This window comes from Ambystoma mexicanum, chromosome 6q (assembly GCF_040938575.1).
Source record: "Ambystoma mexicanum isolate Mex_15411 chromosome 6q, UKY_AmexF1_1, whole genome shotgun sequence".
Classification (NCBI taxonomy): domain Eukaryota; kingdom Metazoa; phylum Chordata; class Amphibia; order Caudata; family Ambystomatidae; genus Ambystoma; species Ambystoma mexicanum.
Window position 1 is genome coordinate 1116509404 of NC_090937.1, and position 18556 is coordinate 1116527959.

An 18556-nucleotide genomic window follows, 5' to 3' on the forward strand; every position below is an offset into this window, starting at 1 on the left:
TATAAAGTAAGCCGCTCACTGCACACCCCACACCCCATCAGCCTTATCAGCACAGTTACAGAAGCGCACTTCCGGAATGTGCGCGCATGGAATGCAAGTGTAAGTTGCTAGTTAAGGCTTTCTTGGTTTAGGAGGAGGGGCCACGGCACAACGCTGCTTAAGGTCGTACAGATACGGCAATACATAGAAGATGCAGCAGCCACAGGTCCTGACAATTCTTAACACGGCAATACAGCACGGCACAGCCAAATGGAGTCAGCCGTATCAGCACACTTACAGAAGTGCACTTCCGGAATGATCTTGATCTAAGTTATATTTTAAGACAAGTCAATTTTAGACATTGGGTTTAAAAGTTAAGGTTTCCCACACTGGGCTTCAAACACATTCCAAACCTCCTCCCTAAACAAAGGAACCTGTTCTCCTGTGCTCTGCTAAGAAACTGGCAGGCTGTTGTTAAAAGGGACTGGGAGTGGCACCCTGGCCTGTTGCTCTGAGTGCAGAAAAAGGGCTCACTTGAGCTGAATGGAGATGCTAATTTGGGGCGTCAATAGAAACTGCCCTGGCAGGAAGGAGGCCATGTGACTCTCTGACTCAGCCAAGACCTTGGAGGCGGGCCAGACTGAGAATGTGGATTTGACATTGGATTAAATATATGTTTAAGGAAAATACTTTTAAAATATTGTACCGAACTGACAAAAATATGAAACTTAGAGATTATTAAAATGAAAAATTTGCTCACAGTTTAAAACTAATCTGGAATCTGTGCGATGTTCTGAGACTGAACCACGAAGGTTTTTAATATTGTGGCTACTGTGGTTGTGCTTGGAACATGAAAAATCACAGAAGTATGACCAGATGGTAGGTGCATGCATATGTAAAATATTGTACAGATTCAAAAATGTGTAACCAACCAAAAGCGGGAAAACACTGTCATTTGTGAACCGAAACTCGTAGGAACATGGGACTTGAACAGAGACATGCCTTAATTAATCTATCATGTAAATATGTTTTATGAACAAGTTGTGCATATGGGAAATATGTTTTTTGGGAAAAATAGATTTTCTGGGTAAAAGCAAAGGGGAGGTTCTTCCCTAGGTTGTAAATGGCAGCAGCACTCTGACACATGATGACACACTGATCCTTTCTCCAATCAGGAGAAGGGGAATTCTCTGACCTATCAGATCCTTAGAAGGTTGGGCATAGACAATCAGCCTTCCCACCCACTTTGGAATAAATAGGGACTGTTGAGGACCCACAGACACACACTTTCTCCCTCATCAACTGATCCCCTGGCGAAGCACCCTGACGGAAGAACCAGACTCCAGATCCAGACTCTAGAACCAGACTCTAGAACCCTGAAGCAGAGGCCTAATCCAAAAAGCTGAACCCTTTTCAGCAGGCCTTTAAAAACCTTGCAAACCTGATTTAACCCCTAAACTTTCAAGGGGCACCACAAAATCCATTCAACAGCCTGGCTGAGCTGTTTTGCTGTTCTAGCTAGGAACCTCGTGCTAGAACCAAGATCCAGACCCATAGAGCAGAGCTGTACCCAGAAACAGCCTGTCAGATCCAGTCCAAGAGGCTGCACAGACCAGAGGGCCTTGCCAAGAGCAGAACCCAGTGTCTGAGACCTGTCCGGTGGCGAGAGAATCCCAGCCAAACCCTTAACCAGATCTTTGGCGGGCCCATTCCATTCCAAAGCCATAGGAGTGAGTGTTTAGTATAGAACTGTCCATAGTCATCTCTTAGTTTAAAGTAATCCTATTCAATCCATTTCAACCTATCCAGAACTGCATTATAGAATCTTGTGTCCATCCTGAATTCTTCTCATTATATATTCTGTGATAATTGTAGCGATAATCATCTGTGCGCTGATATTTTCTGAAGAAAGTCAAGTGTCCTGGAGCACAGAAATCAGAGCGGAAGGCACCCTGTTCTGGAGGTTGTCCCGTTGGGTCGTTTGTACTTTCATAGCTCCTTAGTATAAGTCCATCTTGGTTCCTAATCTTTAAAGCGCATCTTTCATTTTGAATCTTGACTCTGTTTCTGAAAAATCTACCTTCACAAAAACATCTGTAACTTTTGAACCCTACGTCCTAGAAACGAAATTTAAATGTCATTTTGAAGCTAAGATCCTCAGCTTTCAAACGACATTCCAATTCCTTATAGGTTTTTTCATAATCGCGTTTCCCGCATGCGGATAAGTTGCCATGATTTGCAATTTGGCTCAATTTCATTCTATGTAAACAGCTATTTCTTGCTTTCTACTTCTGAATTTCGTTTTCCATCTGCTAATCATTCTATAATCATTGCTAGTGTTGACCTGAACCAATCCAAAGCAACTCTCACTAGTTCTGAATCTCATTTAGCGAATTAAAATCATTTTTAGCATTTTTCCCATTCATTGCAAATCACATTCAAAAGCATTTTGACCTGTTTTTAAAGCATTCCTGTTCTCTCTAAGCTTGCTGCGGCAGAATCGGGGTTGAAACTGCATTATTGATTGTTATTCCTGATACCTGTGTGCCCTCATTCCATATCGTCATATTGCGTGTCGGGGGGAGTGAGTTACAACAGGGGGAACAAGTGATCACATTGTCTTTGGTTAAATTCATATCAAGTTTATTTCTGTGTTGCATTTCTTCCTATCATTTCAATCTCTTGAACTCATGCAAAGTATTCTCTGCTAGATTATTCTATCTATTCCTACTCCTAATTGATTAAAAAGGTTGTTGATATTGTAATATTACCCATTGCTGATCATTGTTCATATTCATAAGCGTGATATTCAGATAGTATTCATATTCATAAAAGTGTAATCTATATATTGTTCAATTCTTCATATAAATCTTTTAATTTGCAAAAAAACCCTATTTCTTGGTTCAGTGAGACCGGGGGGATCCAAAGAGAGGGGCGTTATATAAGGGTACATCATCCAGAATTAAACCAACGTTTGACATAAAAATATATAAATAAGGGTTTCCATTGGGCATCCCATACTAGGCATTGACTTAGTTGGCGTGCTGGATTGAAATCACTTACAAACGCTATGGGAATGGGGACCTACAATTTACTGGCGCCTGACTTCCTGGGCCGCTGGACTTGTAATGAGCCGGTGGCACCGGGAAGGGAAGTCAGGCACCGGTAAATTATTACGAGTCTGGCGGAAACACGCCGGTAGCACCAGCAGGGTTGCTGCCGGACTCGTAATGAAGCCCATAGTGATTACTCACTCACAGAACAGCCCTCAATCATACTATTTGAGGAATACAGAAACTCAGGGTATCAACACTAAGCCCTCAACATTCATTTTTTGGAACCCTGAAGATATCACTACAGCTCTGTACCATATATAAGCTAAAAGGGAGCTGTGTAAAACGGGCAGGGCATTTGGGCACAACTTAGCCATTTTGAGCGATGCAATCAAGTGGCTATTAACCATGAAATCACTTTGACAGCAAACTATAATTGGAATGTTAGAAAGGAGAAATGCCTATGTCAAAAACCACAGAGGAATCCTGGAAGTCAACCAGTTGATTAGAGAGTTTATCACCAAAGACATGCACCCATTCAGTGTTGTAGAAAAAAGTGGTTTCAAAGCGATTTTTAATTACTTTGCACCAGATCAGAGCATGCCAAGCTGGATGTTTTTTTTTCAATTTTGGAAGTACCCTGATTATATGAAAACCTGTGAAAAATGATACATTCTGCCCCGATGCTCAGTGAAAGCCATGTTGTCAATTTAACAACCAATGTGTGGATCAGCTCCCAAACAGCAAATTATATGTGCATCACTGCACAGTGGTTGTCACTCCAAACGATAGAGCAAGAAATCGCCTCTTCTAAGCCCTTGCCTCAAAAGTGCTCCTCCACCAGAAAAACAGGCAGTGGTATGCAGATAATGGCTACTGTGGCGGGTCAGAAGAACGACACAGAGTCTGACTGGTCGTCTCACTGCTTATTTTATTAAACAATAGGGTTCAACGCCTAACTTTCCCTATACTGAGGGCATTCCCTACCTAACAAAACTAAGGAGCTCAACACTGGTCAATGAGAGTCCAACACATTAACAGTCCACTGTCCCAACTAATCTATTCTTACCCAACCACTATTATAACAACATAAGTCAGGAGAAAGACTCCCTACTTCTGTAAATTGGTTCTTCACCAAATGCAGTTCAGTAAGCGATTCTTAAATAGTTCTTGTTAACTATTTTTATCAAGTCCCATAATTCTGACACTGGGTTCTTCAGGCTCTCAGCCTTGACTGTTATTTGTTTATTCTTTCTTTCTGACATGAGGACTGCACCTGCCTTGTTGGACTTTCTTCTTGTCTTTCTTAATTCTTAATGTCTTTATCACAGTCTCTGGGTTTACCATGGGTTCTGTCTTTCTTTCCTACTTCAATCCAGTATTCAGGGCTTTCCTTTTCACCCTGTTGCTGTATTTTTCATATCTCAATACATTCTCTTATTCCTTGTAAGCAAGAGTTCCCACAACACTTCTTATTTTGGATTACTACTTTAATTGTACGGAGACGAAGATGAGTCTTTCAATAATGAATTTCCTCTTCTTCACTCACTTTCACTATTGTATTTGTACTGGGACAAGTATGAGCGTTCCAGTAATGTACTTCACCTTCCTCCCAGGTCTCCTGCTTTCCCCATTAACTGCTCTGCTCAGGGACAGCGTCACTGGGTTTCTTGATGGGACAGCACTCCCTCTGCGCTTTGTCAGGTTGGATTTGTGGAGTATGTCTGATACTCCCCATTCCTGTGTTTTCTGCACGTTCCATCCGGTATCTCGTATTCTGACTCACGTTCTACTTGGGTGGTCTTGGCATTGGCAACAAACCCACCGGTTCACCATGGCTTGCAAATGGTCACCCCACCACTTATTCTTTCTCTTCGGTAAGGGTGCTTTATGTACAGTTCACTTTATCTGTACTCTTTTCTTTCTTGGTGCCACATATCTACGGCTTCGCTTAGCTACGCCTCGATTGTAAGATGCTGCACGTCCGGTTTCTCATCCACGTTCACCTGTGCACGGATTCGTATTTTGCGGGTTCTCTCTCTCCGCTTGGCTTCCTGATGCTGTGCGTCTGGTGTTTCTCTCTCTCTGTGAACTTTCTCCTTTATGACGTAGCCAAAGGATTTCCCCAGCTTGGGTTCACAGTCCTTCCTCTCTGTTTGCTGGACACTTTGTATCCTTCCATCATTGTTTTTCTTCGTCTCAGTATAAGGCAATTTTTCTCTCAAAGTATTTATCAAGATTTCCTGATGACAAGAACATATTTTTGTATGCTCATCAGTCTTTCCCTCACAGAATGTTTTGGGAGGTTTATTGATGGTGTATTTAGGGATAGGGAGTTCCTCATAAGAATGTCCCCAAAAGGGGAGTCACTCCCAGTGAAATCCCAATTACCTCTACGGGTAGGGAGGGTATTGCATAGCAGGCTCACCTACCTAGCCTCACACGGAAAGGTTCCCCTTGGGGAAATGTGACAGATTCCCGTGATTCGTCACACTACTTTCTGCATCTGTTCCTTTGAAAAACAGGATACTGCAAATAACATTTCAGATGAGCTGAAACATGAACTGGTTATAGTTTGGGAGAGGAGAAACCACAAGGCAAAGGAGGCTGCAGGCATCTCGACCCTCTCACGGCCTGCTCAGGCCGCAGTGTCACTTTCACCTTCTTGCAGCACCTGGTGTCCTTCCTGCCGGCCCTTTTCCAGCCAGCTCCACTGTTCTGTCCTACAGGCAGGTTTCTCTCTCTTCTCTGCTGGTGGTCCCTCCTTTTATGCACCTGTAGCCTTTTAACTGGTTGCAGGTGCAAGTCCTTGGTGTCAATTGGCTGACCACAATTAGTCCTAATAACTGGGCATGCCTGGCTCTTTGAAATGGTACTCTTCTGCAGCTCTCTTCCTCTTCTCAGTACCAAAGAGGTGTAAATGAATGGGAGTATGCATAATTCCAATTCACCTCTTCTTTGTTTCAGATTTAAAGGGAAATGGTTTTGTGTAAGAAAGAAGAGAGGACTGTCAGTAACCTATGAAGGCAGGGGGAGGGGTTATTCTGACAAGGGAAAGGGGGATACCATGTCTCACCCAAAGACATCCTCTCCCCGCTCCGCAAGGTCCCTCTCCCCAGGTGATCCTCCCTTGCATTTCCACCCCCATGGTCAGGATCCAAGAGCGATGGCCTTTCCCTGGTCAACTGTGAAAAGGATCCAGGGGGAGTAGAGGTGAGGATGCCCTCAAGTTCCTCTCAATACCTGTGATGGGGGCAGAATATGTTACTCTGCAAACACGCATCAGACCTCTGATACACAGCAGGTTTGGTAGCTTTGTGCTCCACTTTGCTCTTATTTTTAATTGTAATTGTATTATTGTTTGTTTCTGTGTTGTTCCCTTTACAGATTATGGGTTTTTTACCTCTTCCTGTGGTGTTCGAATGGGCGCCTCCTTATCATTCATGTTCTCGTTGCATTCAGCTTTGGTTTTATTTCATTTGGTTTTATTATTACAACGAACACCTGACCCTTAAAGAACTATCTAACCAAACCTTCCCATCAGGGGAACTACTCTCACTCAGCTTGTTATTCCCAAACTCAGCAGCACTAACCTTCCACAGTATGTACAGGCCTCCAGTCCCGCCCCTGTCCCCCGATGAAGATATTGCCACCTTCCTAGCCAATAACATTAAACCCTCGTCTAGGATAGTCATGCTGGGCGACTTCAATCTAGGTCTCAACGACCCGGCTGATTTCCATGCTACAACCATCAACAACACAATTGCAGCAATAGGATTCACCCAATGTATCTGCCTCCACACACACACACACAAAAGGCAGGACACTTGACCGGCTGGCAGCCATGAATGGCAATACGCTCATCACATTCAACTAACCATGCCCATGGTACGACCACAACGTCATCACCTTCACCATCCCCAAACTCTCCACACCCAAAAACCCTGCACTTTAAGCTCCAGCCACATGTTCCAGAAACACTTGCAAGGTCACCCCAGAAAACATGCCTCCACTATTAGGACCGATCACAAACTACCTACGCACTATGTGCGACCCAAGTTTCATGGTACAACTTTATAGCAACACCTTATTACTTGCCATAGACAAAACAGTGCCCCTGAGTCTACGCAAAACTAAACCAGCAGCTCCTCTCAATGCCTGGTACACCCCCAACCTAAAAACGCTACGTTCAGCCAAGCAAACTGCCAAAGCCTCGTGGAAAACCTCACCCACAGTAATTAACAAAGAGCTATTCATCACTGCCTCAAAAGGTTATAAACAGGCCATCATACGAGCAAAAAGCCATACCTACAACGAGCGCAGAGCAAATGCCAAGACAGACACAAAATAATTATTTTCCATCTTACACAAACTAGAATCCCCCTCCAACCCTCCTAAAAGCTGCATTGAGGATACTGCCTGGTCCACCAATATCCAACAATCACCTTACTACAAACTAAGATCGCCAGCAAAAAAAAACACACTACACATACAAGGCATCCCCACGCCATCAATCGTGTGCCTACTACAAACAACCGCTTCGAATTAAGACCAGTTACCATCCCTGAAGTCATCAAAATCATAGCAGGTCTAAAACCTTCAAGATGCCAGGGCAACATTTGCCCTGTCCCCTTTATCAAAGACTGCGCAAACTGAATTCGCCCCTTTCATCACTACACTCCTCAACAATTCCTTCACACAAGGGATCGTCCCAAACAATCAAAAGGATGCCTGGGTCCTTCTGCTACTAAAAACACCAACACTACACCCAAACATCTACACCAACACTACACCCAAACATCTCCACCAACTACCACCCTATCACCACCGTTCCCTTCCTCCTCAAAATGTTATTCAGAGCAGCCTACTTACAATTTCAAGAACACCTCGAGAAAAACAACCTTCTCGGCCTTCGCCAATCTGGCTTCCATCCGAAACACGGCACTGAAACAGCACTCCTAGATCTGAAAATCCAAATGACTGAGATCCTAAACAAAGGTGAGCTAGCCATCCTATTTCTCCTTGATCTTTCTGCGGCATTCGACCTAGTGAATCACAAAATCCTTTGTCAACATCTTTTTTTTATTATTTGATTTAGTTGAGAAGTTTTCAACTTTTCAAATACAAAACAATTCATACATCATATCAAACATTTAAAAACAGAGAAAACCAAATTCTAATAAAACATAAACATAAGCTAGAACATAAATTTGGTACATAATATACAAACTATAATACCAAAGTAAATATTTGCTTAAAATCAATTACACAACTATTAAATCAATACAAATCTAACAAATGATGTCTGAAATGCACTAAACATGCCTCATGTTTGCTAGATTCAGTGCAATATGTTAAAATAGTATTACTTCATATTGTACATTCTGTGGGTAACACATAATCTAAAAAATGGACAATGGCTTTCATTACTGTAAATCTTTGGTCTGAAAACAGCAATTGCCAAATCTTTTCATCAGAAAATGCAGCATACAAACATAAGGTATTTTTGAAATATAATGTACGTTCAACATTCAACATAGGGTATGAAACCAATAAATGCTGTAGGGACTCTATTTTAGTGGTGAAGTTACAGTAGTGACAAAAATTCATGGAGGGTAATATTTGTTTTATTTTTTTATTGATATAGTTGAATTAAATCAACTTTTCAATATACAAAACTTTACAATTAAAACAATCTAGAAAATTACAAAATAAGAAACAAGGTTCATAAAACAAGCATATGTGAGATATTGCTTAATAGGTTAATTTCACTGCACAACGAAAATTTACCATTGCTATTTGTAAAGAAACATTTGTGGTGCCCAACAGTGTGGACCATATTTGTGTAGGATCCAAGATTCCTACATGATTACAATGATTGGAGAAAAATTTAAAGAGTTCACAAATTAAGGCTGGGCATAAGGATATCACATGTTCCAAGGTTTCTGTAGCTTTGATTTTTAAACAAAATTGACGAAAGGCCAAATCCGATTCAATAAGGTTACGTTTGAAAAGCAACTCACGGGGTGTGCCACAAATTAAGGCGCATCCGCAGAATTCCTGAATGTGTTTTTTTAGAGGGAAACTTAAGTAGGTACGGTTCCATGGACTCAAGATTTTTATGTTTGAATTTGTCAGGATAGGCAGTTTTTTATTGTAGACATTCATCTCTGGTGTTAATCCAATCATGGCGATAAATTAGGTATTTAGCTTTATCAGGGTTAGTAAGTAAAACATCAATAGTTACTTCCGCTTGTGCTAAAATGGTATATATGGCACGCAACCAACATTTGACAAAATTATGACTGGTTTTAAATACATAGTCCGATAGAAATCTCAAAATATTGTTCTCGTTGGTTGCCATTAAACATTTGCGAAATAAGGCACACACCTTCCAATGATATTGCGCATGTAAGGAGGTTAAACCTAATTCGTATCGGAACCAAACCCCTGGAATGCATTGAGGAAGACAGAGTATTGCTTTCCAAAACTTGGCCTCGAGTTTGTCTGATATGGATGTTTTACAATGTAACGATTGAATGATTTGGAACAATGTGTAAGGGCAGTTGTCTTTTTTGAGTTTAGAGAACAGGCGGGGACGAAAAATGGCATCAAAAGCTGTATGAAGATCAACAAAGGCAAAATAAATTGCCTGTTTGGATGCCTGTGCTTGAAATTTGACTGCATTGAGGCAGAACAGATTGATATTCGTGCCCATGCCTGCTAAGAAACCCGTTAGGAATGGATCACTTCGGTTCATAGCTTTGGTCCAGGTGTTAATGTCTCGAAGGATCAATTTGGCAAAAAGCTTCCCTGGATCGTCAAGAAGCGCAATGGGCCTATAATTGTGTGGCAGAGTCCGGTCACCTTTTTTTATGGATGGGCTCTATTATAGAGGTTTTTAATGAAAGAGGGATACAACGTGATGCAATGATCTGTTGAAACAGATCATTCAAGATTTTTGCCCACATAGGGGGGTTAGATTTAAACATAAAGTTGCTAAGGTCATCAGGGCCTGTGGCTCTGGAGGAGCTAATAAGCTTAATGTGTTCTTCTAGGATAGTAGGAGAACATTCCAATATCCATTTTCTCTGCTCCTCTTGCCTAGGAGCACGATCAGGAAAACTGGGATCCGCTTATAAACTTGTATAGTGCTGGATCCATTGCGCCTAGGTGACATTGTGGGCTTGCATTAGAGGCTGCCTCTGCTGGGCACACTGATTAAAGATGGCCCAAGTTTCAGCAGTGTTTTTGTTTGCTATTAATCTAAGCATATGTTCACTGTCGCGCTGCAGGATTTGGGCTTGATGTTGTTTCATCCAGTTACAGTATCTGCATTTTAAGTTCTCAACTGTTGATTCCGAGAAGGCTGATTTAGTTTACAATTAATTTCTTTTCATGTTGATATTCATCCTTTCTGGCTTTGACTACAGGATTGAAAGAGTGAGTGTGCAAAAGCCCTCGGCGACTAGTGGTTGTCGTCGGATTCTTGAATGAGATCAGAAGGTTTGTGTATTGGGTCGGGGTCAAAGACTTGTTGTTACAGGTGACCTAGGGTAATATTAGTTTACAACGTGCCAGTATTTCTCTTGTTGGCCAGAGATTTAGTCTGAATCGAACATATTTATTTCTTATCACTGGTGAAGGACATTTTAGCAAATAATTAACCATGTTTCGCAGTCTTTTATATCCAAATTTGATGATATCAAAATCCCTATATTTCATACAGCTTGTTAGATTCTTAATCCAATCCCAGCGATATAGTTTTACTTTAGCTTGAGCTGGGTTCTCAATCAATAGATTTATAGAGATATCAGCTTCGGCCATGGCATCTGTTACACACTTACGCCATGTCACTGGAAAATGATTTGATGAGGATGTAATCTTTGTCAACATCTCTCATCAGCTGCCTACTTCTCAACCAAAGCTACTGCTTGGATCGAGTCATTGCTGTCCAACCACACTATGAGAGTCTTCTCTAACACAGCAGCCGCCGTGCCTGCCCCAGTCTCCTATGGAGTGCCCCAAGGCTCGTGTGTATCACCTACACTTTACAATATTTTCACGAAGCTCCTGTTTGACCACCTGGACGAATTAGGTATCATTTACACCAACTACGCGGACGACACGCAGATCCTTCTGCCTATCACTGGTAACTACAACACTGACTCTGCTGCCCTCAACATAATTTACCAATACATCCAAAACTGGATGACACAACATGAACTTTGCCTTAACGACAATAAGACAGTGCTCATGGTAGTAGGGAGCCAGCCCTGCATCAACAAACTAGACACCAAATACCAAGCCTTCTCCATCGACGGGAACAGCATCACCGTCCTGAAAGAAGTCAAAACACTAGGAGTCTAGCTAGACTTGTCGCTCTCCTTAACCAGACAAGTCAATGCAACAGCCTCTGCAGTGGCCTACACGTCAAAACCGATCGACGCCTGTAGACTATTCCTCACACCGGACAATTGTGCCACGCTGACCAGGGCCCTCATATTATCGCGATTAGACTATTGCAATGCTCTGTTCGCAGGCTCATCCTCAAGTAATATAAAAAAACTACAAGTAATTCAGAACAATGCACTGTGTGCAGCACTAAACATCCCAAATAAAGATCACATCTCCACAGACAGACGCAATGCCCACTGGCTCCCAGTCCAAGACCGCATCAGATTCAAAACCCTATCTTTCTCGCACAAATGCCACAACAACACAGCATCAATATACTTCGTCAACAAAACCTCTATAACTCATTCCATCAGAGCTACTAGAGCATCCACCTTACATCTCCTTACCACGCCCACATTTAAAAGAGCCAAGGTAGGGGGCTGGAGTTTTCCAGTCTTGGCTGCAAAAGAGTGGTATGCCCTACCACCTTAGGTCAGACCTCCCACACCAGTCCTTCACCAAAAAAATCAAAACCTGGCTATTTAAATAAAGCCTTTAGGATCCTTTACATCTCAGAAAATATTTGCTTGTACTACATGACTTGACCATGTATGCAACCTGCCTGTTTAAGTCACTGTATACCTTTGTTTACCTCCTGCAACCAGCGCCCAGATACCTTGAGGGTTTGGCGCTATACAAATGACAAATAAATAAATAAAAAATAAATAAATGATGTTGCTTTATATTTTGTGAATTCTTATATTTTCCTTGTATCCGCATTGTGGGATCCGACGGTGCCTGGCCTCGCTGGCTCCTCCGGGGTTCGCTCACGTTGGCTTGCTTGAAGGCATTTATTTTTTGCCTGCACGCAGGCCGCATGTTTTTCCTTGCTTCCATTTGCTGAAGTCAGCCGATTGGCTCTTGCGGATACTATGTGCCCTACCCATCTGTGCCCTTCCGTGCCTCGGACGGGGTTTGGGCGACTGTTGACACTACTTCTCTCAAACAGAATTCTAGAGATAATCTGCTTCTGCTTGCTACGGCTGGAACAGTTTTCCCCCGGGCTGAACTACTCATCTGGCCTTTGACGCAGTGTCCTCTACGGAGGTACGGAGGCGTTTGGAAAGGTTAGATGCTTTCTTTTTAATGCCCGTTCCCTGCAGCTCATGCAAATTCTTGTTATGAACTTTTGCATGAATATTATCCAGTTCTTGTTTGTGTCACAGAGATGTGGCTCAACGCTTCCTCTGGCCCTTGTTTGGCCCAAGCACTACCCCTGGTTATGAGATTTTAAGACTGGATAGTTTCCACCCATCCTGGTGGGGGTCTTGCTTTGATCCACCGGTCGTCGTTTGCATGTGCTCCAATTTCTTTTACTTGTGACATTAATGCTGAGGCTTTTTTGGTCCACATTGCAGTTTCTTTTCTCACACAATTTATATGCGTTTAGTTTATCATCCTCCTGGTTATGATCCCATGTTTGTCATGGCTTTTCTTCCAAGCCGTGGCTTAGCTTAAAATGCGCTATGCTGATTTGATTAATGTTGGTGATTTTAATTTGCATTGTGTGCTTCTTGGCTCCCTTGAATCCTTTTCATTCCTGGCCCACGTTTCCAGTTTTTGAAGATTCTAACATCATTATGGTTACTAAGGGCCTGACATCTATCTCCTCTTCTGATCCTATTCCACTGGTCATTCTTAAAGAGAGGATCTCTTTTAGGGCACCTTTTGTGTCCTCAGCAGGAAATGCCTCATTTTCTAATAGTTGTGTCCCCTACGCTCTTAAACATGCCTTAGTTATTCCATTACTTAAAAACCCTCTCTCGATCCTTTGATTCTTTTTATTTTCATCCCATTTCTCTTCTTTCTTTTTTAATGAAATTAATTGAATCTTTATTTACCCCTCGCCTCTGTTTCTACTTGGAGGATTCTGGTTTTCTTGACCCCTTCTAGTCCGCTTTCTGGCTCAGTCGTGGTACCGAGTGTGTTGGTATCTGGTGTGGACTACCTGGACCAGATTGTGGACCAGGGTGTTGTCCGAGCCCTGATTTTATTAGATTTGTCCGCTGCTTTTGAGGTCATCGGATACTACGTCCTTTCATCGACACTCGTTTTTACGACAGTGTTTTTCCACAGAAGGTTTGCCCAAAAAAATGTTCAACATTTGTTGGGGGGTGGGAAAGGGCATATAAGGGGTTGGGTCGGTAGGGAATAAAAAAAAGGTCATGTTGGGGTGCTTGGAGGGAACCCCCCCAAAATAATTTTTTGGCAAGAATTCTGCGTAAAAACACCCGTCATAAAAACAGGTGTCAATTAAATGACATAGAACTGGCCATCGATCAGCCAGTCTGATCGAGAGGTTGTCCTTAGCGGGCATCTCTGCCTCAATCCTTGATTGGTTTGGTTATTTTCTTTTAGATTGTACTCAATATCTTTCTTTCTCCTTTTGCTTCTTCCCCTGTTTCTATTACATGTGGTGTTCCCCAGGGGTCTGCTCTTTCTCCCCTTCCCTTTAATGTCTATAGAAAGCCTTTGGTTAAACTTAGTCACTCTTTTGGACTCTGGTGTTATTCCTATGCAGAGGACACCCAGGTCTTGGTTCGTTTGGATCTTTCGCTTCATGAAAAAACAGAGGTTTTAGTAATTAGCTCTCCTCCTGACACTTCTCTCTGGTAATTTGATTTCTGACCCTCTGATCTTGGCCCTTTGCCTGATCCTGGCCCTTTGCCTGTGCCAGTAGTTAAAAAATAATGACATGAAACTATCTGCTACTCTTTCCTTGGAGGCTCAAGTGAGCTCTGTTTGTCAGAGAGTTCACTTTAAATGGAGGAGTCTCTGTAAAGTTTTGCCCTATATTCCCTCACAGTTTCGCCCTCTGATGGTGTCATCCCTGATCTTGGGTTCTTTGGATTATTGTAATTCACTCAACCGATCTATTTGTTGCAACATTTGCAAACTTTGCACAATACTGCACCTAGAGTTGCCACTGGTTTACCGCGTTATGTTTCTATCTCTTTGACTTTGTCTTCTCACCATTGGCTCCATGTGCCTAAGCTTGCCAACTGGAAGGTACTTTTGCATTGTTCACTGGTTTTCTATAAGACTGTTGTGGTGTAATTGCAGGTCAAATTTCATCCTTATGTTCCTCTTTGTTCTCTTCCCTCAGCGGCAGCTTTGCTCATCTCTATTCTTCATTTTAAGTGCTCTCGTATTGGGGGCCGTTCTTTCTCCGCGGCTGTCGTTCAACGGTGAAATTTGCTTCCTTACTCTCTGCGCTATTCAGGATCACTTATTTAAAACCTTATTTTGTTCTAGTTTTTGCTCTGCAGCCTCGTTCACTTGGCTTGTCTCCTCAGCACCATGATGCCCTCGTCCGTGTAGGTTGCGCTTTATACATTGATGTAACATAAAATAACATACTATGGTGTGGAATTGGCATGGGATAAACCACTGATAACATATCATTTCATACAGCATTTAAAACAGATATGCGGCTTTAAAAAAGGGACAGCACAATTTTCTAAACCTTTACAAATGGGCAAAATATTTGCATCAAATACAATTTACTGGACAACATCACGGCCCATAACAAAAAATAAATGGGTACTTTACAACATATAGCATGTGGCCATCAACATTGTTGCATAATGACTGCAATTGAGCTTAATTGGCCTTGGAAGTGCAATGCCCATATTAAAGTGTGTGAAAAGCATTTTATTTATTTTGCAATTTTTTTACGGCCAACTTGGATACCCTATTTGCACAGAAACTCTCCTGGGGCGGCTGCGCTAGCTATTTAGCCGTTTATTTCCCCCATTGTTCATGCCTACTAACTAGCCCTTTCACTGCTGTAAAATTACAATGAAATTAGGCCAGAATTGTATAGCTCTTTTCTGCTTTCAAATGATTCCATTAGGAATGATCACGGGCAACTGGTCTGGGTGGTGCTTCGGAGTGTATGGGGCTCATTGGCTAAGCCCCGGAGCAAAGCAATGTGTGAGCCATTTACACCTTCCTTTTGAACTCGAGGGTATTTTACAGACTTTTGGAGGAGGGGAAGAAGAAGCAATAAACGCAATCAACATTGCTGCCGTGTATCGTGTATTCCTTCTGCTGTCGTTGAAGTGATTTGCAATCCACCTGCATTTATTTTAGCCCCTAAAAGTAGGCGGATTCCGTAGTAATCCATTGTAAATGCCATTTGCCGAGCGTAAATTGCAATATGTATTTACATTTGTTTACAAAATGGAGAGTGGAATGAAAAAGTAATTTTGCCTGATTTTCATTCGTTCCATTTTCTGTTTTGTAAATCTGTAAAACTGCATGCACGGACCCAGCAGAACATAAGTGCTAACATGTGTGGTTCCCTGCATGGAAATTGCACTTTATGCAAAATGGCCCCTATGTGTCACTATTTTTTTCAGGTACTTCAGTCTTCTGCTCCTGAGTGCCTTATGCATTCTACATTGCGTCTTGGACAGTATTTATTGCACCGCTGCAAAGCATGGGAGGTAAGGCTGTAACTGAGTGTATATGTAGTGGCTGCGTATTTCTCCGTATTTTGTATCTGGAATCTTGGAAGGCTAATTTACATGAAGTTGCTGTGGACCTTCCTCGATATATATAAAATATATCCTAGGTTTGAAGGCAAGGACTTAGAAGAGAGAATACCTTCTTGAGCAAATTTGACCACACCATTAAGCTGTGGATGAAGGCTTTCTCTGGGGTGAACTGGCTGCCCAATTTCCAAGCATTGGAAACTTGCAGTGGTGCTTTGCCCTACAGTTGTGGTCATGATTATGGAAGCAATAACATACTGCTGCAGCCCAATACAAGCACCTCTGATTATGAACTATTCGGCAAAATACCCCTACCAGCACTTGACACTTGATGTCTGCACTTACCCTTGCACTTGCCACCAGCTGGCTGCACATTTTGTTTATTGGTTTTTATTTATTTTTACTGTTGCTCCCATGTACTGCACTGCCCCCTCCCCTTTTCCCTTGCACTTTCCCACTCCACCCTCCCCTGCCCTTGCACAATCTCAATGTCACCTGGCCTAGTAAGATTGTTGTCTCTGTCTTCCCTCTGTTCCCCCTCCCATGCCTTGTCACGCCTTGAAATACTTGTGTATAGGTGTGTTATAAATGCCATATCATATCATATCATATCATATCAAATCATATCATAAAAGGCAGCTCTAGCTCATCCACCAATGGATACATACCAGAAATGGTCTTATATCTTGATTTGTCCTCAATATCAGATCGACATGTGCATCAACTGCGCATATTTGAATATTTGACTCTGTAAGTGGCACTACTCGAGATGCACCAGCAGGCACCCATCCGTTCTAGCGAGATCACTGCTGTCCTTCTAAAACCCTAGTTTTAACGTTCATTGATTAGAAACATATATTACTTTCAGAAGTCTAGGGTATAATGAAGATATGCATCAAGGTTGAAATACCTTCATTTTTTAACAATGTATATTGAGTTAGCTGACAGTTCATATTGAGATACCATATCAGCCCTTGTGAGAACAAATGGGCCATGTCCAAATAAGAGAAAGAGTGGGCACTACTTATTAATTGATAAGGTAGTCTGTACTTGGTAAGATATTTAGTCCTGTCGCCAGATTCCTCCCCGTTGCTTAGGGAGGTGGAAAATACTAATGTAATGTTGACTGGTTAATTATCACCAGTCTGCTGGAAGGACTCGTGTGGGTATCCCACTAAATTTCTTTTTAAAGAGTATTTAATTTCTTCAATAATTCTTGAGAAAGTGTTGATAATTCCGATAATTCCGATGAATTCCGATGAATTTATGGTAAAAATATTTTTATTCAACCATTTACATTTTTCTGCCATCCCAATACCTTGTTTCATCCAATAAGATTAATATTTTTTTGTTTTTCAGATAACGCTTGTATACATGAATAACCCTTCTGGAGGGAACAGCAAGAGAAATGTAAGGTATGTCCTGAATTCTTGCAACTTTATGGACTGTGGATATAATTACTTATTCAAGCCTAGAACATTATTCACATTAATTGCACCAGTACCTTTTCTCCCTTGAGTGCCGCCAAAATTATTCCTTGGACACTTGATTTTCAAGAGATTTCTCAATTGCTGAAACCTAAATGTGCGTAACTGAAAAGGTATCTGCTTTTACATATTTACCTAAAAGACCTATTCGTAAACTCAGGGGCATCATGAAATTATGATTTCCCCGGTTTTCAGGGATTTAAGATATGCTTGAGTGTTGGTATTGTGGAAGGAGAATACCAACCTTGCCTATAATCGGTATGTTTGTAGCCGAGATTTCACATCAGAAGCGAAATCTTGGAATAATCTGACACAGTGTCAGAACTGAGGTGCTTTTTTTGATTTTGATAGATATAATAGGAAGTGCCATATGGCAAGTCCATATCGTTGAAGGGCATGACATGGCATTCAAGGATTGGCACAGAATGCAAGTAACCATGAATGTCTATGCTGGGTAGTAGCTACATGCCAAACTCCATCACACCGTAACAGAGTTCAACCTGTTCTTCTCATGTCCACTCACCTCCTTTCACATTGTATTGCATTGAATTTATTGTGTTTATATAGCGCTTTCATCCAAAGCGCTTTACAGTATAACAACAGAACACATAGAACATTATAACAGTAGAAGCAATTTACAATCATGAATCGAACCAATAAAAAACAGTAAGTAGAGCAATTAATCTGTGAGGGAAGAGGGAAGGGGTGTGGAACGGAAGGAGGAGGGAAAAAGAAGGGGTATAAGGGTGAAAATGAGGGAGGATAAGGGGAAGAGGGAGGGAAGAGAGGATCATAGGGAAGATTCGAGGGAAGGGGAGAGAATGAGAGGATGGGGAAGGTTTCAAGGTGGGGAATGGAGAAGGAGAGATTTCAGGGAAGTGCGGAAGGAGGAAAAGGTAGGTATAGAGCGGATTGAGAGAGGTAAGGAGTTCCAGTGCAGGGGGGCTAGGAGCTGAAAGGAGCGGAAATGGGAGGAGGCACATGGGCAAGGGGGGACAGTGAGAAGGAAGTGGTCGGCTGAACGGAGGGAGCAGGAGGGATTATAAAAAGAAAGGAGAGATAAGGGGGAGCCAGATCATGG

The 18556-nt window shown here is 42.0% G+C and overlaps 1 protein-coding gene across 4 annotated transcripts in view; it reads left to right on the forward strand.

Moving 5' to 3' along the window:
- The window catches only part of TEC (tec protein tyrosine kinase), an 837667-nt gene that overhangs the window by 125077 nt on the left and 694034 nt on the right, over positions 1-18556 (forward strand). For 2 of the 4 annotated variants that reach the window (XM_069631701.1, XM_069631700.1), the window contains one exon: positions 17348-17403. In XM_069631701.1, coding sequence (XP_069487802.1) covers positions 17363-17403 — 41 coding nt within the window. In that variant the 5' untranslated portion in view covers positions 17348-17362. The remainder of the gene's footprint in view (positions 1-17347; positions 17404-18556) is intronic. The other 2 variants (XM_069631702.1, XM_069631703.1) reach the window with 1 other exon arrangement.